The sequence below is a fragment of the Petaurus breviceps genome, unplaced genomic scaffold (assembly GCF_028583685.1).
Source record: "Petaurus breviceps papuanus isolate PSGF00001 unplaced genomic scaffold, PetGlider_PUasm1.0 37, whole genome shotgun sequence".
Lineage (NCBI taxonomy): Eukaryota > Metazoa > Chordata > Mammalia > Diprotodontia > Petauridae > Petaurus > Petaurus breviceps.
Window position 1 is genome coordinate 109,404,847 of NW_027186296.1, and position 22,192 is coordinate 109,427,038.

General features: G+C 39.6%; 1 protein-coding gene across 1 annotated transcript in view; it reads right to left on the reverse strand.

Annotated features, from left to right (window-relative positions):
- The window catches only part of PDLIM1 (PDZ and LIM domain 1), a 47,110-nt gene that overhangs the window by 15,735 nt on the left and 9,183 nt on the right, over window positions 1-22,192 (reverse strand). Inside the window, exons 3-4 of the mRNA XM_069099276.1 lie at window positions 19,337-19,421; window positions 3,991-4,187 (exon numbers count right to left, since the gene is read on the reverse strand). Coding sequence (XP_068955377.1) covers window positions 3,991-4,187; window positions 19,337-19,421 — 282 coding nt within the window. The remainder of the gene's footprint in view (window positions 1-3,990; window positions 4,188-19,336; window positions 19,422-22,192) is intronic.

Sequence of the window (22,192 nt, forward strand, 5' to 3'; positions counted from 1 at the left end):
CTCAGGAATCTGCCAAATCACTATCTTTGAAATACATGCAGGAACAAGGAAGAGGGATGCTTTTGTGGACATTCTGATTACATCAGGAGATGATTTAACGTAGAAACAACCACCTGGTTTATAGGATCTAGAGTTAGAAGGGACCTCAGAGGTCATCTTGTCCAGTTCCCCCCTCTTTTTTTTTTTTAAACAAATGAGGTAACTGAGGCTCCAGTGAAATTAAATTTCATGCCTAAGATCACACAGGAAACAAATGTCAGTTGGGAATTTGATCATTGCTTAGTATCATCATCACATATTCACTAAGAGTTTACTGGCCTTTGCTATATGTATGGGATCTGTAGGAACACAGAAGAGCCCCGAGTTTAGGCTCTATGCAGAACTAACTGCTCATTACTGGATAAGCCAAAACGGATTTTGTTTTTATTGGTTGAGCTCAAACGTCAATCTGGGAGAAGAAAGCTGAAGACATTCCTACAAGAGAGCAAGCTCATCTACCCAAATGTATTGATACTTCTACCCTCTCATGGAAGGAGCCTGTTCAGGACTGAGGAAGTATAAGTTCCCAAAGGGCAAGGAAGGCAAGGTCTCTATATTTACTCAGCAAAGTGCCCTGTGCAATATGATATTGTCATTCTATAGAGTTTGACTCTTCATGACTTATTTGGGGTTTTCTTGGAAAAGATACTGGTGTGGTTTGCCATTTCCTTCTCCAGCTCATTTTACAAATTGGGAAACTGAGGCAAACTGGGTTAATGACTTGCCCAGGGTTACACAGCTGTCTGAGGCCAGATATTAACTCAGGAAAACAAGTCTTTCTGACATCCAGGGCACTTCCTAGATGCTGGCAAAATATAGTACTTGACAATTATCTTGTATTTACCTATCTGTACATCTGCTATCTCCCCTCAGCAGAATAAAAGCTCCTTGAGGGCAGGGACTGTTTATCTTTGTATCCCCAGTATCTAGCAAAGCACCTTGTAGAAATAGGAACTTAAAAAATGCTTGATGACTTAAATTAGAAGCCCTTTATACCCATCATTATCTCATTTGACTCCCACAATCCTACGAGGCAGGTTAAGTATAAGCTGGTCCCATTTTCCAAATGGAAATGGAATATTGAAAAGAGTAAAATGACTTGATTATAAGTCACACAGCTTGTTGGGAGAAGTTCCTGGACCCCAAACCAGATTATCTGGCTTCTAGTCAGCAAAAGAGACTTCCCTCTCCCACTAACCTAACCTGAGTACATATTCCTTTATTATATTTACTGACTACTGCACAACTCCCTCCATAGAGATTGCTGGAGTGGGAGAAGGGAGAACAGTGTAGTTGCGGGAGAACAAATGAGACACTGGCTTATTGGAAAGTTCAAGTTACATTTCTCTTTTCAGTGCTGGAAGCAGAGGAAAATGGTTAAGATGTCTCCACTGAGTTTAGATCATCAAAGAGGCTTCTGGACAGTGACTTAACACACTGCTGACCTATGCAAGGCTCATATAAGAGCCCCAGGCAGAGAAGAGGCTCTGAAACCCACACCTGTCTGCTGAGTCCAATGTTCATTGTTGCCTAGCCTTCCTCATTCCACTGAACAATGCCTCCCATTTTTAAATCTGTCTGGGACTGGATTCACCACGGTGACTTCATACAAGACGGACAATGACATGCATTCACGAGCTTGGAACTGCACGTGATGAAGGGCAAACATCACCTGTGGAGCAACCCATGCATTATCTTAGAGACAAAGGATTCTGGGCTAACAGGAAAAAAGGAAGAATGCGCCAGGCTGCAGATCTCTCACAGATCCCAGGGAGGTGACTAGAGCATGCTGGGGGTAGTGCCACAGCTAGTGAAGCACAGGCCAGATTACCTTGTCAGAGCAGGGCTATTAGGAGAAAATTTGCCTCTCAGAAGCATCCAGTCTTTTCTTCATCAAGAGAACCAGAAGAGGGAGGAAAATGCAGGGGCTAACTCCGTTCCCACGGAGAGGGAGAACAGATGAGCTCTCCTGGACTCATCCATCCAAGATGTTTGGACATGGAGGAGTCTCTCCTTTGCAGGGATGTTTACCAGGAGGGCTGTTATGAAAAGGACAACAGGATGCTGCAGGGAAGCTTGGGGAAGGGGGGAAAAGGGTTTGGAGACAGTTTTAGATTTTGTCATTTTGGAGGTAGAGGGGAGAAACACATGGCATGAGAGAAGGGAGACATTAGTAAAAGGGAAAAAATTCAAGTGATACTGAAACTATGTCAAGATCATTTATTTGTCCTAAGTCATCAGGTCTCTTTAATAGAATCATTGATCTAAAAGTTGGGAGGGACCTCAAAGGTCATCTGCTCCACCCCTCCCCCATTTTACAGATGAGGAAAATCAAGACCACAAAGGTTTGGTGGCTTGTCTAAGGTTGTACAGGTAGTGGTGCCAGAGGTGGATCTTGGACCTAGGTCCCTTCAGAGCCAGTGTTCTTTCCACCATATTACATATGACACTTATTGAGTTATTAATCTCCAATCATAAGCATTTCAATATGGGATAGTGTAAGACAGGCTTATTTTCTTTTTCTCTGCCTCATACTAAACTAGAAAAGGCCCAAGGCAAAGCCAACCAAGATCAAGATGCCTTACAATATGCGTCATTACTTTTGCAATGAGATTTTTCTTTCAGGCTTAGGGAAAGAAGGGTCTAATATTTAGGTGATACTTTGTATATTGAATGCCTGAGCTCCCAATAATAAATTGAATCCCCAAAAGATATCCCATTCCCATTCTACCATGTGGAGCTCTATGCTTTCTCATCTGATCTTGTTTCCAGCAAGTGTTGACTTTCTATACCAGGAGTTCTTAAGCTGGAGTTCATGAACTTGTTTTATTATTTTGATAATTGTATTTTAATATAATTGGTTCCATTTGTAATTCTACATATTTTATTTTGTTCATTTAAAACATTATTCTGAGGAGAGGTCCATAGGCTTCACCAGACTGCCAAAACTCCAGAATATTCCCTTCAGTCATTATAAAAACCTCTACCCTATAAATTCTTACTGATAGAGTTAAGAGTAAACATATAAACTGCTCACCGCCCCCCCAAGTTGATAATAACTCATTTTGTAGTGCAGTGGTATCTAACTCAAATACTAACTACCAATACTAGCTACCAAACCATTTATAGGTATGCCTGTGGAATACATATTGACTTAGAAACCACAAATGAACATAATCTATGTTTTATTGCAATTTTATTTATTTTGTTAAATATTTCCCAATTACATATTAATCTGGTTCAGACCATATTCTTGAGTGATAAGTGTTTAACACCTCTGGGATATTAGATAAAGCTATAGACTTGGAATTAGTAAGATATGGATTCAAATCCTAACTCAGATGGGGTTGTGTGACTGGATAAGTCTCTACTGACCTCCTTCATTTCCTTTAAATCTCAACTAAAATCTTACCTTCTATATGAAGTCTTCCCTAACCTCTCTTAATTACAGTGTTTTCCTCTGTTAATTATTTTCTATTTAGCCTATATATAACTTGCTTTTCATAACTGTATGTTATCTCTCCCATTAGATTGTAAACTCCTTGAGAGAAGAGACTGTCTTTTGCCTCTTCTTATAATCTCTAGTACTTAACACACTACTTGGTATATAGCAGATGCTTAATAAATGTTTATTGATTGACTGGGTCTCAGTTACATAAGATATGCAGTGGAACTAAATAACCTCTAAGGTACATTCCAGCCCTCAATAGATGACCCTTGTATCTATCATTATCTCAGACAATACGGTGATATTAAAACTAGACCAGTTTGAAATACACAAGGAACTCAACAAAATAAGGGAGGAAAAAAAAATAATAGGTCTTTGAGAATAACTTGAGAATGGCTCTGTAGACCCAATCCCAGAATAAAGTATCAGTCCACTCCAGTCCTGCCCCATGGAATTTTGCATCCAATAAATGGAAACAGAGGAGAGAATATGAACATACTCACATTCCATTGTTTTGCTCTACATTGGCTGCTGTCTTTGACTCCAAGGCATTATTGAAGTTAGAGATGTTTTCTGAAGAGTAGAGGTTGACTGGGTTGTTGTACTGGGCAGTGATGATGCGTGGGGAAGCACTGGATGCTGGGCTGGCCGAGAAAGGCATGGCGCTTCGGTTGTGGGCGCTTCCTATGTGCAAGACTTCCTGGACACCGGAAGACAAAAGACAAATCAGTTATGGAAACGTTAAAGGTGTGGGAAGACTGGAGGTGGTCATGTGGTGGGGCTAAAATAGGGGTTCTTGGAGCTAAATAAAATCTCTCCATGTACAGTCAATCACTCTGTACTTTTCTAGGGACTTGGACACTTGGGGTGAAAATTATCTCGTCATGTGTCCTCGTGGTGTTGAAGTGACCCATGGTTCTTGACGACTATGACAGCTGAATAAAAGCTCAGGTGGCTTCTTCAAAGCTGACAATGCTCTGAGTCTGGTTTCAGACACATATACAGGCTGTGGCTGTTGTCTGAGGATCAGTCTAGCTGAGTACCAACAGGTGGGCCACTTACTAGGTGACCCTGGTGACCCATAAAACAGAGAGAAACACAATTAAGGAAGGCTGGGAAAAATAAATGAATGTAAAGAAATAGAGTAAAAACGGTTAGGAAATGAATGTATGATTTCATTGGCATAGGAAACTTCCAGATGCAAAGCTTCCTTCACCAATGGACATATAGTACTTTCTCTGCAATGTGTGGTCTCATAGAATTATTTAGGTCATTGAAAGGTTAAGTGACTTGTCCAAGATCACAGAACCAATATATATCAGAGATGGGGCTTGAACTCAGGTCTTCCTGGCTCCCAGGCCATCTCTCTATCTACCATACCACATGACCTTCCAAACTAAAAAAGAAACAAAGGTCATTTGCTGTAATCTCTACCTTCTCCCCTATTCAATACTACAATATCCCTCTATATCATCCCCAATTCTTCTCCTCCTTTTCTCTGAAGGGATGGCCCTTTTCTTTGACAAGGTCAACCTTCATGTCCACTGATGACCAAGGTTAATCAATCAATTACTAAGCATCTATTACTATATGCCAGTCATGGTGTACTGGAAAGACTCCTGGATTTGGAATCAAGGACCCTTGGGTTTTTATCCTTAAGTCTTCAATTTAGCACATGTGTGACCTTAAGCAAATCATTTAACCTCTCTTGGGCCTCAGTTTCTTCACCTGTGAAATGAGCTGCAGAAGAAAATGGCAAACCACTCCAATATCTTTGGTCAAACCACCCCCCCAAAAAAAGGGTCACAAAGAGTCTGATATGACTGAAAAATGACTAAACAATTCCTACTGGTCTGCTTGCCACCCCTCAAAGAAGGTAAGGGACAAAATATGCAGAGTGTGACACATGAGAATTATTTTGCTTGAGTATGTATATTTGTTACAAAGGTTTTACTGATCTTTTCTTTTTCCAGGGGGGAAAGAGAGAAAATAAATACTTATTCATTGAAAAAACAAAATTGAATATTAAAAAGAAGACTGGGAAGATAAAAAGGGACCAGGATATGAAGAACTTTAAATGACAAACAGAGGAGTTTGTATTTGATATTAAGAAGTAATAGAAAGCCACTGGAGTTTGTGAGTAGAAGGAAGGAGAAAAGTCCCAGAGAACATTTAGAGAAACAAGGCTGAGAATGACTGCTGATGTCACCCAAGAGATCGGGGAGAGCTTGGAAGGGAAAGCAACACTACCTGGGCAGAGGGAACTTATCTTTCTGAAGGGATGAGAAGAATATTTCAAGAACTCAAAAGCCTGAAAAAAATGTGTCCCATAGCTGCAAAGTACCATAGAGCCTAAAGGAGATGAGAGACACAGGAAACAGACAAGTGTCTTTGAAAGTTAACAAAGAGCAGGCTTAACTGCAAAGTAAAATCAATAGGTGAGTTAGGCCAGATGCTATGAGAACTGCAATGCAAAAATCCAATTTTAAAAATAGTTACAGACTGCCAAGATATAAACAAAGGGTGGGGAAGGGGGAGGGAGATTAAACAAAAAAGCTAAATCTGCATCTTGTGTTGGGTCTAGAAGGAAATTAAAGATTTTTATTAATAATAGTTTTTCCCCCTTTGGTCAGACCTGTGATTTCATTAGTATAGGAGAACTCCCAGTGTGGAATTCCCTCTGCCAAAGCAAATCAGCAGCTCTTCCTGCTTAAGGTCTCAGAGAGCTGCCTGAGGGTGCTGAGAGATTAAGTCATTTGCTGAGATCAGCGTCAGAGAGTGAACTTGAACCCAGGTTTTCTTGACCTTAAGCTATCTCCCTACCCATGCCGCACGACTTCTCTTAATCAAAATAAATAATGGCAAATAGTTTGAAATAGTTGTGATAAAGGATTTTGTTTAAAATATTGGGAAACTAATTACAATAAACAAGATTACTTTTGAATATGGAATGAAGAAAAATTAAAAGTTTACAATCCAAGCCAAGGAAGAGAAACAAAAAATAACCTGGTTTGATAAGAAGCTTACAAGGCAATGGCAGAGAAGACAACTATTAATTTCCAAATACTTAAAACTTTAAATTTAAATAGGCTGAACTCTATTAACAGAAGAGGTCATTGACTAGATTTAAAAACAAAATCCAACCATCTGTTGCCTCCAAGGGATGTACTTAAAACCAAAAGATATAAGTGACAAAAAATTAGGGTCTAGTAGTCTTAAATCTAACTTGTCTCTGAGATGGCCATCATAGAAATCAGTCAGAACATATCTTACCAAAAAAAAAAAAATGAAGCAAAAGCATTGGATAATTGGAAAAGATTCATTAAACAGTGAAACCTAACAGCATTGGACATATGTGTTCCAGGAAGAGCTGTGAAAACCTAAAAGAAAAAGTGACAGAAAAGCAACAATAGATGGAGAGAAATATAATTGAAAACAAAGACTTCACTTATCAGAATGCCTCAGATCAAGTAGCCAAACTGTTCATTTTAAAATCATAGTCCTTCCAACCCTGCAATATTATGATTCTGTTAAATAAAACACTGCGAGTGGCTAGGTGGCACAGTGAACAAAGCACCGGCCCTGGAGTCAGGAGGACCTAAGTTCAAACCTAAGTCAAATCAGACACTTAACAGTTACCAGCAGTGTTACCTTGGGCAAGTCACTTAACCCCAATTTCCCTGCCTTCCCCCCTCCAAAAAGAAAAAAGGAAAAAAAAAACCCCACAAAAATAAATAAATAAATAAACACTGCCCCTGCCTTAATTAAAACAACAACAACATTAACAAATCGTAGTGTTAAACATTGCAATGAATAAAGTTTGCATATAGTGATAAATTCATGGTAGGCCAAGGGGATTTTTGCTATTTGCAAGGGTACATGGATTAGTCACAAAAAAATGAACTACAGGGGCGGCCAGGTGGTACAGTGAGTAAGAGCACCGGCCCCAGCGTTGGGAGACCCAGGATTGGTTCTGGCCTCAGATACTTGGCACCCACACAAAATAACTGGCCGTGTAACCTTGAGCAAATTACTTAACCCCAATTGCTTTAAAAAAAAATGAACTACCAACTCCTGCCCTCAAACTCAGGGACTTTAGTATATAAAATGATCTCTTGAACACTCTGACCTCCCAGGTCATCAGACTTGGCGTCCATGATCCTACATCTTCACTCCACTTCAACTACACATAGATGGTTACATTTCAGATCTCACCATCACCCATGACTGGGCTATTCTCATGGTCCTAAAATCTGTAATCTCTCTATGAGCCTTCCCTCTCCCCATCCACCCCACTACCCTTAAATTTCTTGATCCTCACTAGGGTCATCAGCCTCCCTCAGTTTTCTTTGTTCTCCCTGTCCAGGAAGCATACCTTTGGCCTCATTCTCCTCCCTTCATAGTCTTGATCTTATGGTGGAACAGAAGAATCTTCCTTTCTTTCCTCTATCTACTGTGCTACTCTATCCTGGCACTCTATCCACTGTGCCACCTAGCTGCCCAAGGTTATCAACTACTAAATCCAATGACTTTTACTCAGGCTTCATTCTACTTGACTTCCCTACTATTGTTGATGTTGTCAGTTACCCTTCCCTCATAAATACCCATTTCTCCCTTAGTTTCCATGATACTCTTGTCTTTTGGTTCTTTTCCTCTCTGTCTCACCATTCCTTTTTTGGTTTCTTTTGCAGTTCATTGTCCATGTCTTTCTAAGAAAGAGTACCAACCAAGTTCTTTCTTAGAGCCCCTTTTCTTCATTCCCTTGGTGATCTCATCAGTTCCCAAGGGCTCAAAGATCTCTGACTTCCAAATCTATATATCATACCCTAATCTTTCTCTTGAACTCTAGTCCTGCTCTGCCAACTTTCTCCTGGATGTCTCTACCTGGACAGCCAATCAACACTTCAAATTCAACATGCCCCAAATGAATCTTTTTGCCCTGTTTCTTTTAAGAGCACCACCATTTTTCTGGTCACCAAAGTTTCTGACTTTGTTCCCTCCTTTTTCTCCTTTAATATCTATAGTATCTTTCTAATTCATCCCCCTTTTTCTACTCATACTGTAGGTACAGTATTTCAGACCTTATCATCCCTCACCTATATTGTTACAATTGTCTCCTCATTGGTCTCTCAGTTTCCCATCTATAAATCAATCTCCTCACAACTGCCAAGGTAATACTCCTAAAACACAAGTCTGATCATGTTGCCATCCTGCTCAAATGTTGTCAGTGGCTCCCTACTGTCTCTAAGAAAGACTACAGACTGACTGATCTGGCATTTAAGGCTTTCCACAATCAGGTACCAACCTACTTAGATTTAACAATCTACCGTCCTTCTTCATGTCATTGAACAAGCTGTCTCTACTACCTGTAATGACTCGCTCTTCTCCTCTGCCTCTTAGAATCTCAAGCTTCCTTCCAGGAGCCTCAGGAGTTACCCCAGTGTTCTCTCCCTCCTCAAATGATTTATCTGTTTATCTGTGCCCATGTTATACCCCCAAATAGAATGAAAGCTTCTTGAGGGCAGGGTCCAGTTGATTTTTGTCTTTGTACCCTTGGCTCCTAGAATACTCTTAGTCACACAAGCAGACATTTAATAAATGTCTGTCAAATTGAGAGCCAGTTAGGTGTTGCAGTGGATAGAGCATGAGCCCTAGAATCTTGGGGGACCTGAGTTCAAATATGACCTCAGACAATAACTGTGTGACCCTGGGCAAGTCACTTAGTCCTGATTGACTCTCCCACCCCCTCCAATAAAAAATAAATGTTGTTCAAATTGAATTAAACCATAGAATTTCCTCCCAAAATGTACCCGGCCCTGATGTATTCACTACAACTGTTTCCAAACTTTTAAAGAACCAGTCATCTCAATTCCACATAAGCTATTTTTCCAAAATGTAGAAAAGAATGACAGGTTACCTAGCTCATTTCATGAGAAAAATTTGATTTTCATCTCCAAATATGAAAATGTCAACACCAAAGAAGTAGAGATCAATCTCGCTTATGAACATCAATGGAAAAACAAACAAACCTTAAATAAAATCTAAGTAAAGATGATAAGGCACAGCATAAAAGGGTTTTCCATTATGATCACATAGGGTTTATCTTGTTTTCAGAATACAGACCTAGTAAAAGAAAACTATAAACATAATTCATCATATCAAAACATACTCTTTTCACTTTATTTTTCTTGCCTTTTTGCAACATGTCTAATATGGGAAAAAACATAATTCATCATATTAATAGGAAAAATTTTTAAATTTCAAAACATTAATGGGGATAGTGACTGAGGGTAGCCCCTAAACCGAAGGTATTTGTTCACTTTTGCTGTCTGGTTAATCTTCTATTTCTAACAATCAATCACCTGAATCAATTGGAATGGAGGAGAACAGGCCTGTGATTTTATTGGTATCAGGAATTCCCAAAGAAAAAACTCCCTCTACCAATGCCAATCAATACCTGCTACACCACTTAGTCTTGCTGGGGCACTGAGAAATTCAGTGCCTTGTTTGGGATCATAACCAAACACAGGTCTTCCTGACTCAGAGGTCAGCTCATTCCCCTATCTAGCATGTCCTGTGGACATTTAGTAAGCTTCTATTATATGCCAAACACTGAGATAGTGAGAATACAAAGCCAAAAATAAAAGTCCTTCCCTCTGCTTGTTTACATTCTATGAGGAAATACCCAAGGGGATTTGTACATGTACGTGGAGACTGGCTGGAATTAGATTCTCGATTTAATTTAACACAAGTTCACTACACATCAAGAAGAGGGGCAATCAGAGAAGACTTTATACAGAAAGTTTGAGGTATTGAAAAGGATAGAAAGGTCACGATTCTAAAAGGGAAGAAGAATGAACATTCCAGACACAGAAAACAGCATGAACAAAGAAACAGATTGGAAAACAAGGGAGCTATTAAAAGGAGAGAAGGTAGTCCCCATTTGCTATGATGTAGGGCAGAGTAAAAACAGGGAAATAGGAGGTCAAGTTGGAAAGGTAGGTGGCACCAGTTAGTGGAGGGCCTTTGGACTTAGGCAAAGAATCTGAAATTAGGGAGCCACCAAAAAGTTTTGAAAATGGATACGAACCCCACCTCAGGGATTTATTAGCTGAGTAACTCCAGGAACATATTTAACTTCACTGGGCCGCAGTTTCATCTTCTGCAAATAGGAGACCTCCGAGTTCCCTGCTAATGATTCGATGACCAAATAGCTAAAGCAGTACCTGGCACTTAGACGGCCACTGCTGATTAACTGATTAAAACTAAGCATGAAGGAGATAAGTCCAGCTGATGTGTGAAGGATAGACTGGAATTGGGAGAGATTAGGGATGGGAAGACCAGTTAGGAGGCTTCATTAAAATGATGGCAGTGAGGATGGAAAGGAGGGGACAAATTTGAGATAGTGGTGAGATAATCCCAAACCTTCCTCATCATATCTCCTAAAAGAGGGCTCATGTTTCCTTATGTCATTCTTCACAGCATCTTCTTATTAACAATAACAAACTAGTTAACAATTAAAAAAAAAATTGTTTGGGGGGGGCGCAGGAATGACTATAATTTAAAGGGAAACTCATCAAAAAAATCTAAGTTTCTTGAGAGCAGGGATTGCCTCTCTTTTGTACTTGTATGGTCATTGCCTGGTCTGATATCTGCCTGGCATATAGTCACCACTTAAATAAATGAAGGTTGATTGATTGAATCTCAAAAAACACACTGTGTGTCTGGGGTATGAATCATCCGCATGTAGGGAATTGCAAATACAGTTGTTCCCAAGAAGTTATTTGTAGAGATCATCCAGGGCCACCCCCTCTTTCTATGGGAGCTTGACACTGTTTCACACAATAATCAGGCTTTTCTACTCATCTCTAGTTTCATTTCCTTTTTGTTTCTCCCCCCAGGGCCCTAGTAAAATCCTTCTACTGGGTACTAAATGTCAAGAAAGTACTTTGGACTGTCGGAATGAAATACATTGAGTTGAAATACAGCAGCATCATCCACTAATACATTCCATGGGGATTTAGGGTGCCAGGAGGAGAGCAGGCTGGAAGTGCCCAGAGTCTATTCAGAACAAGATACGATAAAAAACTGAGATAAATTAGCCTGGAGGAGATAAGCTAAAAAAAGGTTTTGATAACAAAGAAAGAAGCAACTTCAGAATTCCCAAGGAAGACCTGTGGTACAGTGGGAAGAATGCTGGATTTAAAAGCACGTGACCTCTAATCAAACGCTGGCATTCCCATTTACTGTCTGTATAACCTTGGATAGGCCACTGGGGCTCAGTTTCCTCAGTTGTAAGGTGAAGGGCTGGGGTTATATACCCTTTAAGTTTCTAAATTCTATGAGACTCATTTCTCCAGCAAAAATGGTGATGCTGTAATGCTAAGACCTGGATACTTATTAAGAAAGTCAAGAGGGTAAATTAGATGGAAGTTTTAGGGGCAGATGTTACAGGGAAGGAATATGGGATGGTGAAATCATAGGGACCAAGAAATTCAGCATAACATTTATTGAATTGCTACTATGTGCTCGGAAATGTGTTGGGCTTTGAGGATATAAAGAACGCCCTTCAGGTCTACTGGCAGGATATAAAATGTATACAGGTAAATAAATGTAAGGCAGCTCAAGAGAAAGGAAGCCTTACATGCTGGGGGGGTGGGGTGTGAAGGAGTGAATGAAGGAAAAAGCATTTGTTACACTATATCAGGCACTGAGTATATAAGTACAAAAGAAAAAGTCCCTTCAGGGAGCTTACATTCTAATAGGAAGAAAAAAAAAATTTTAATGTACATAAAAAATAAAAAGAAATAAATTTATAAATATAATATATAAAATATATAAATATATGTATATAAATACACATATATTATATACATACATAAATAATATATATGCTAGGCAAGGGAGTTTTGGCCTAAGAAGTCATAGGTATGGTGAGAGGATCCACAGGACAATCAATTGGCCTGCCCTTTCCAGAAGCAATGGCAGTGTTGATTAAAATACAGGTGAGGGGCAAGGAGGGCTAATGCTGTGACATGGCAGGAAGATGGTTGTGAAACATAGTAAGGTAGGGAGAGTCAGACTAACTATTCTCACCAACCAGGCCAACACAGCTAAGGTAGTCTGGGAGCTGGAAGTCTGTTTGTACAGAGGTGGCAGCAGGGAAAGAAGCAGGAAGTGCCACCTGAGCTAAACCTAGAGGGAACCAAGGATCCAGAAGGCCGAAGACAGCGGGACTGTATTCAAGTCATGTGGAAGCAGCCAAGGTGGTTCAGTGGATGGAGCACTGGACCTGGGATGAAGACGACCAGGGCTCCAATCCTGCCTCAGACAATTACAAACTGTACAACTCTGGGCAAGTCATTTAACCTTTGTCTGTCTCAGTTTCCTTACCTGTAAAATGGGAGCAATGATAGCACCTTCCTTACAGGGATGTTGTGATGAGAAAATGAGATAAAGTTTGTAAAGCCCTTTGTATATCTTAAAGCGCTCTATAAATGTTAGCTATTATTATTATTAATTATTTACAACCTATGCAATGGCATGGTTATGAGAGATGGAACATTAGCAGACCAGCTTGTCTGGAACACAGGATCAAATCATCACAGATCTGGAACCTTGTAGTAGAAGCCAACCCCTTCACTTTACAGATGAGAAAACTAAGGTCCACAGAGATTATTAAGTGACTTGCCCAAGGTCACAAGGGTAGTAAGTGGTAAAATCAGGATTCAAACCTAGGTCTTCTGACTAAAGCCAGCATTGCACTATGCCACATTGCCCATGATGGACTACATAGAGAGAGCGATATTATTTAAGTCTAGAAATTCCTTGTATTCTCTTGTCCCATTATCTGAAAGCTTGAGGAAAGGGCTGGAGATCCCATTCTTCCACCCAAGTCCTACTCAGACACTTCACTGTAGGATGGAGGTGACTCTCATTCATCAACAGTTATTAAAGCATGATACTGGAATATAGTGGGCACTTAACAAATGCAACTTATTAATTGATTGGCAGGTTCTACCCAGGTAGAAAGTCCCAATGGTGGGCTGCCGTGTTGTCCAAGGCCCAGCCTGTTGAGTTCAGTTGTTTCAACTTTTTGTGACCCCATTTGGGGCTTTCTTGGAAAAGACTCTAGAGTGGTTTGCCATTTCCTTCTCCAGCTCATTTTACAAATGAGGAAACTGAGGCAAATAAAGTTAAGTGACTTGCCCAGGGTCACACAGCTAGTAAGTGTCTGAGGTCAGATTTGAACTCAGGAGGATAAGTCTTTCTGACTTCAGACCACATACTCTCTCTATTGGGACTCCTACCCATCCTGGAGTCAGATAACCTGGATTTAAAGCCCAGTTCTATCACTTACTATCTCTGTGATTCAAAAGGAAATTTATTTCTTTCTATGCCTTAGTTTCTCCATTTAAAAAGTGAGGTCAGATGAACAGATCTCTAAGACTTTCTCTGACTTTAAATTCTATGATTATGACTATTAATAATCTTTCATCTTCAAACATCTTGTATGGAGAATGAGATAAAGTTTTAAAGTGTTTTGTATACCTTAAAGTGCTAGACAAATGTTAGCTATTATTATTTACATTTACATTTTTGTTTACATTTATACAAATTTATATTTTTGTTGCAATGGGGATTACATTGTTTTTATAGAAAGAAGATAATTAGGCACCTAGACTATATTCTATGTGCTCCAAGAAAGAGTCTCAAATTCAAACCATGTATTGTCTTAAAGTTATCATGGGTCTATTTTTACTATCTAAATTAGTTTTCTCTTTATAAAGACTTACCAACCTAGTTATTAATTTGCATAAAGAGCTCATAATATTCTTTGGGGCATTAGGGAGAGGAATTTCAGCCAGCCTAAAACTCAGAATTTGAGATTTCTGTTTTAAATTATCAAACCAGTTACACCTGGATTAGAATTACCTGCTATGTCTAAACAACCTTATAGACCTGTCCACCTAGTGGCAGCTATCAGAATTGCAAGCATAGTGCCTAGAAAGAAATTACCAGCTGCCAGTCCACTCACCATTTTACTGAGCACCTAGATAAACCATAAGCATTGTAAAGCCACCACTATGATTTCTGAACCTGCTCCATAAATCTGCCTTCCTTCAGTCACTAAATAGGCTTCAGTACACATCGAACTAGGTAGGGATGATCCAAGATGTCATCAAATGAGTGCAGAGGTAAACAGCTGCTAACTGTGCTCCCCGCCCCCCGCCTCCAACTTTCTAGAAATGGTCAACATCTGGATCAAAGAAGAGATTTTATTGAGGTGAGGTTGGTATTGCCATCAACACTTCTGTAGGACTGTCTAAGCTGACTCATCCTTTGGGAGGTTCACAGGGTGGGGGGGGGGGTGACAGGGAAAGGGAGGCAAGTTTCTGAAAAGTGTTGGCCTCTTTAGTGTCTCCCTCCCTTTCCCTTCCTCCTCTCTCCCCCGCCTCCCCCCAGTTTGTTTGGCCTGGTCTTAGCCAAGAGCTCCCAGGACCTGTTTGCATGTGGGTGTCTGCAGTTAGGTGCTGTGCTGTTCTGAGACCCAAACACCACATCAAAAGAAGATCTGAATGATAATGATGGGTCCCACGGTGCTAGTCTAGAGGTAGGTGGTATGCTATCTGATGCTCTGAAATGTGGCTCAGACCCCTTGACCCTAAAGAAAAGTGGTTTTTAATATACCTAAAACAGAACTTCACTTTGATTACTATATACACAGAAAAGGAATATTTTTGCAGCCTACATGCTTTAGGGGAATGGGATCTTCCCTATTTAAACAAATGCAAAAGACCTCTCTTTGGGGAAAAAAAAAATCTTGGCAATGTTTACTTTAGTCTGGGTTCCTATGAAAGTAATAAAGCTCCCTTTCTTTAATATAGAATTTAGACCTTTCATTATTCAGACTGTTTGTAAGCTCCTTTAGGGCAGAAACTGTCTTTACTTTTCTTTAAATTACCCCATGCTTAGCATATTGTCTGACATATAGTAAGCACTTAATAAATACTTGTTTATTGACTGAAGTCCATTGGGGTTGTAGATCTGGTGATTGATAAGGGCTTGGTGCCCATTTCCAGCAGCATAAGAGGGGCCCCACAGATCTGCCTTCTTCTCAGTCCTTACCCTGGCATTTACAAATCTGCAGCCTGCTAAGTGGAGACCTTTGCTTATTTCATGCACTGAACACAATGCTGCCATCCCCTCCACAGCAAGCCTCCTTTTCCTCTAATTTTGCCTTCCCTCCCCTTTTCATTTTGACCCCCAGCAGCACAGCAGGATGTGTAGTATTGAAGCATGGCTCTCATTTGTCCTGGAGCCAACATTTTCCCCATAGGAATACACTGGAGATCTCAATAGAAGTCAGTGGGATGTAGGGGTCGATGTATCAAATTTCACATTGTGAAATTAGTGCAGTATGGCAGGAATGTGTCTGTTTCACATATAAAAGAAGTATCTGTCTACTGATGTGTGCATTGCCCTTCCCAGAATTCAGGAACATCCCAGGGCTAACTTTTGCATCAGGGATGATGTAATTGTTTGGGCTTTCTATTTATCAGTCTCCAAGGAAACTCAACAATGACAAGGAAATAAAACAACTCTCATTTCAGATAAGCTGGGGTGTTGGTTAGAAATATATAAAGTAACAGGTCCCTATCCAAGCTATTTTATTATGTATAGACTCTGATCTCATTCAAACTTTTTTTTCTTTCATAGTTGGAAGGGGATTTTGTAAAGTTAAGGACTATGGGAAGTATATCATGACAAGTGAGTACTTGAACTAAAAGAAGAAATCCCTCAAGTTAGAAAGTAACATATGGAATATCTTTGTCTATTCCAGATACTCATGGGTGTATAGATTTAGACTGGGAAGAGACTTGAGAGCCCATATAACCCAACCCCCTCATTTAACAAATGAGGAAGTATAGTCCCAATTTAAAGTATTGAAACTTAGATGGTTGTATTGTTTAATCTGAATATTTTAAACATGCTAAGTGAACAGCATAGCTTTATATTTGTGTGAAGAAAGGCAGTGTGGCCCTAGGGCAGAGGGAGCTAGCCGTGGGGTTAGCACTGGGCTTCTCAGTTCCCCTGTTCCATAACAGCTGTACAGCCATACACCAGGTCTTAGCTTCTCCATACTACAGGCAGCTCTAGAGTTGATCATCCTCAGAAGTGGTGGAAATCCCCCACACTAATAAAATCTGAGGTCCGGATCGAAAAAAAAAAAATTTTTGTATGATATTAGCCAGAGTCCCTGAACTCTACTGTGCTTTAAGGACTAGTCTTTGTTATCTGGCATCTGACATAACAATTCACATATAGTGCTTTAAAATCTGCAAAACATTTTACATATACTTTATCATTTGACACAAGCCCATGACACACATAGAGAAGTAATTATCCCCATTTTACAGATGAGGAAGCTGAGGTTTAAGTGTTCATAGCAGCAAAGCTTTACAATTGAAGGGGATCTCAGGAGCCATCTACTGCAACCACTTTATCTAATAGGTTAGAGGTGAAGTGATTAGCCCAAGGTTATAAGTATCAGAAGCACGTCTTTGGACTCTAAAAAGAGTGCTCTTTCTACCGTATTGCACTAGTGAGGTAACTTGCCCAAGTCACACAATTTGTGTGAGTTGGAGGTAAGATCTGAATCCAGTTCTTCCAGGTTCCAAATCCCTTATCTACTATCCCAAGCAGCCTCTAATTTTTCTTACAGCGTTTTTTGTTAGAGAATGAAGCCAAAGAAGCAGAACGATCCTTATAAGAGATTTTGGGGATCCTCAAGTACAGTTTTGGGAGCTAATTTTTTTCCTATAGGAAATTATTTCTTAAATAATGCAAATCAAGGGGAAAATCTGAAACTGAATCCTTTTTCTTCATGCTATCTTTCAGGAACATACATAATTCTTGCTTCTACTCCGTCATCTTGACTCCACCCCCAACATACATAATTCTTAAAGCAAGGACCTGGCTAATAAGAGATAGCTGCATTTTGCCACTCACTAATACCTTGATTTGTTGCTAAGAACTAGCCAGGATATTCACCAATACTAAACAAAATTTTATAGTCTTCATAATTGGAACTATCCTGGCCAACCAAACTTGAAAATTAGTTTTCACAAATACCCCTCTGAAGGAAAGAGCACTTGCCTGACAAAGTCTGCACCAACCTTGTTGACATTTGCCAATATTAACTACAGCTCTTTCCAGAAATCGTCCAAGTCTTTCAGTGGCTCACCAGAAAGACAAATATTTGCCTATAACAAATATGCAAGCTCCTCCATCAAGATTCTCGTGAACAACAACAACAACACTAATAATAATGATAATCGGAAAGGCGATTAGAACGAGAGGGCATGACCATTGTCCAGACAGCCCTGCTGTCCTGAGCTGACATCTGCTCTAACAGATGGGAGAACCGAGCCAAACAAGAAGCAAGGTCCAAGAAGAGAAGGGGATGGCGGCAGGGAGGAAGGGGAATGATTTCTTATAAGATGACGCACAAAAGAAAGTATTTCTATTTTGGTATATAGCTATAGAATATGGACATGATAGACTACTATCTTTTAACTGGATCCATTTGGAGATCTGTGATTCACCGATCTTTTAAAAATTTCATTTTTTGCCAAGGAATTAATTAAGTCATAATGAAACAGATGGCCCAGGGAAAAGGCCCTGGGTTTAGAGCCAGAGGACCTTGGTTCAAGGCCCTAAGCAGCCACTTCTACCAATGTGACCTTACAAAGGTCTTTGAAATGAAGGGCCTAGTCTAGATGACTCACTCTGAGGTCCCATCCAGCTCAAATAAATGAAATAATGAGATATTTAGAAATCTCATCCTTATTTATTTTGCACAAGTCCTGAACCTCTGGCCTGTAGTATAGAAAAATTGCTGGATCAGGGATGAGGAAATAAGTGTATGAGAAAATCTTTTACCCCCATTTAATATCATGGGAAAGTCACTTAACATTTCTGAGCCTCAGTTTCTCACTTACCTCACAGTTTGTTTCTGATGAAATCACTCTGGAAATCTCAAAATCCTATGTAAATGTGAGCCATTATTCTTTTTTTTTTCCTAGAACTGTCATGAATTATTTTACCTGAAATCTAATTCACATTGGACTGTCCTTTATTGTGCTAGGTTCATTAAGTTCCCTAAGAAATAATTAATAAGTTTTCCCTATTACCAATGCTTAAACCTCTCGGTGTTTTGCTTGTGTCTGTCTATCTGTATCTTGGTGTGTGTCTTTCTGTTTTCTTTTCACGATTCTCCTCTACCTCTTTCTGGTCAGTCCCAGTCACCTTTCCTGCTTTCCATTCATCCTTAAGACAGTGGTTACAGGAGCAAGAAATCTGAAGGATTCAACAGAGGTTAAAGGTCTATTCCCTGCTCTGCCACTACCTCACCGTTTGACCTCAAGTAAGTTCCTTGCCCACTCTGGGTTTCTTGTTCTGTATCTATAAAATGAGGTTATAAAAATGACATAGTGCTCCCTTGGTCCTTTACAAGTCTGACAATCTATGAGTCCTCAGCTTCCAAAATGGAAAAACAAGACAAAGACCAGATTTCCCCTGGGGTGATCTGGTAAGAAACAGTCCAGGAGCATTACTTATGTCAGTACCCCAGGGATACTAGAATATAGTCAGATTATAAGTCAAAAGAATATCAATTCCTCAAGGGCCAGAGGTGGGGACAATTTTGATTTCACCTCTGTGTCCTCCACACATAAAAGAGTACTTTGTACACAGTGGATGACTAATAAAGGTTTATGGCATTGAATTCTGTTGCTCTAAAAATATAGAAAAGAGACTGGAGAGTGATGAAGAAGTGCTACTTACTTGGGGTTCAGAAGCTAAATTCATTTTGTATGGATGGCGTTTCCCTTCCTCTGTCACGAGGGGAGACCAGATTTTGTGTTCACTCCTGCAACAGACAGAACCATTTCAGCCACAGTGTTAAGTAAAAAGTAGGGACTAGAAATAGTAAAGCAAAAATAAACATATCAGTGAAAGAGGCAGAAACAGGGAAGGAGGGGGATGGGAATAAGCATTTATGTAGCACCTAGTACCAGGCTCTGTGCTCAATGCTTTACAAACATCCTCTCTTTTGGTCCTCATAACAACTCTGCAATGCAGGTGCTGCTATTATTCCCAATTAACAATTGAGGAAACTGAAGCAAACACAGGTTAAGTGACCTGCCCAGAGTTACACAGAGAGGTTATATTTTAATCACGGCAAAAACAAAGCATCAATTCCAAAGCTAGCCTTTAAATATGTAATAAGTAATCATTGTGACTAACGACTATTTGTCAAAGTAACTGACCAAAGGAACTTCATAATAAATGCTTAGTAGATGAATGTATATAAATAAGTATTTTGTGCTGAGTGCTGCCTATACTGATACTATAGGAAGGAGCACCATGATCTATCTATGGGTCAAAATGATTCAGCTTAATTTCATCTGATTCTTGGCACAAGCACCAAGACATGATAAACATGGTATATAGTTGATATACAATGCCTATAGTTGCAGAAACACAACAAAGATGCAGAATTTTGAGTAGGTAGATGCTTATTTGTCTAAAAAGTAGACTTAGAGTTCTTAAAAGTGCCAATATCCTAAAAAAAAAAAAAAGGCCAAAATGGTGATGATGGACTATAGAAGCAAACCATCATTCCTAAGTAAGGCATGAATCTCCCCACTTGCCAGAGATAGAGCTCAAAAGTTTATTGCCAAAGAAAATGTACATATTCCCTAAATACTTATGGTCTTATGTTTTAGGTAGGAATTAAATTCCTTGTCAGTGACTACCTACTTTAAAAAAATTTGTTTTTGGAGATTTCTTCATCTGTTTTGCTTGTATCTCTCTATATCATTCTAATTTCCTGGTATGTGTCTTTCTGCCCTCTTTTTCTGATTTCACTCTGCCTCTCTCCCTTGGATATAACACAGGGGCAGCTGTAGTATAGTAGAAAGATCTATAGACTTGAAGTCAGGAAAGGCTATGGTTCAAATACCACCTCTGACAATCGCTGGTTGGGTGACCTGAAGCCTTATTCTCTCTGTGGCCTGATTTCCTAACCTGTAAAATGGAGATAAGAATATTTGTAGTACCCCACAGGACTGCTGTGAGGACAACTTTTTTTTTCATACTTTAAAGCACTTTATAAAATCAGCTATCATTACGTAGAACTGAAATATGTTTTTATTATTTATGCCATCAATTGGATTGGTTTTATGTTCCCTGGTGTTCATTTTACTTTGTTTTTAAAGTTTTTTTTTTCAAATGAAGATCCACCTTCTCCCCCATTCACCACCATTCGCCAAGCCACAATGGATAAAGAAAAAACAAGTCTGTTACAAACATGCACAGTCAAGAGAAACAAATGAATTGGTCATGTCCAAAAACAAAATCTCGATTTGCACAGCTGGAGGTGAGTAGTATGCTTCAACTTGAGTATCCTAGAATCATGGTGGGTTATTGTGACAATCCAAGTTCCTAGGTTTTTCAGGTTTGTTTGTCTTTGCCATTGCTAAATTGTTGGGCTTCTGCTCACTTCACTCTATATCAGTTCATATAAGTCTTCCCGGCTTTCTTTCAAAGTCCCCTTCATCATTTCTCATAGCCCAATAGCATTCCTTCACATTCATATACTATAACTTGTTTGGCCAATCCCCAATTGACGGGCACTTCCTCAATTTCCAATTCTTTGTCATTACAAAAACAGCTGCTATAAATATTTTGGTGCATTGTGGCTTCCTTTTCTCTTTCTTTGATCACTATGGGGTATACCTGGCTTAATTTTAGAAATTGGTGAAATTGGGGCAGCTAGATGGCAGAGTGGATAGAGCACCAGACCTATAGTCAGGAGGACCTGAGTTCAAATCCAGCCTTACCTACTAGCTGTGTAGCCCTGGACAAGTCACTTAACCCTAACTGCCAAAAGAAAAGTTGATGAAATCCATTTCCCCCTCTCTCTCAAACAACTTTTCTTTCTCTCTCTCTGCTCCACAACTAAATTAAGCTGCTCTTTATTATATGGCTTTCAACTTTTTTTTTCTTTCTATATCAGTGACCTCTCAATAGGAGAAAAGTTTTCCCATTCCTGTTGTAGAAGATATAGGAAATCTATTCTCACAGACCTTCAAATCTAGTTGAAAAGGATGGTACTAACACACATGAGAAAACCAGAGGCAATTTCAAGTTAAAGTAAATGATGCAAGAATTCAGAGTATGGGAAAGCACACGTCATCATTGTGTGACCTTACTTAGGCTGCTCCCCCTCTTCTGGGACTTGGATTCCCCAACTGTAAAGTGAGGAGAATGGACGTTTGGTCTCTAAAGTCCTTCCAGCTCTAACAGCCTGTGATTCTATCAGCTCCTAAAGTTCCACATCCTCAAGAATCTTTCCCAGATGAAACAGAGCATGGAACAAACAACTGTCCCATATGCGACTCCCATGAGTCTCTTCTCACTCTCTCCCTTATAAGTATATTTTCCACTTAATGAAAATTCTACAAGTGATAGACAATATTTGTTATGCATTCTAGTTTATTTCCACTATTAATTAATAATACCTGTCACACTGTAAGCTTCAGGTCTTTCTGGTAACCCTGATAAATCATGGGCAGACAACTGGCGGGCACAAGTGTCAAGGGCTATAAGATATAGTGAGAATAGCCCTGAACTTGG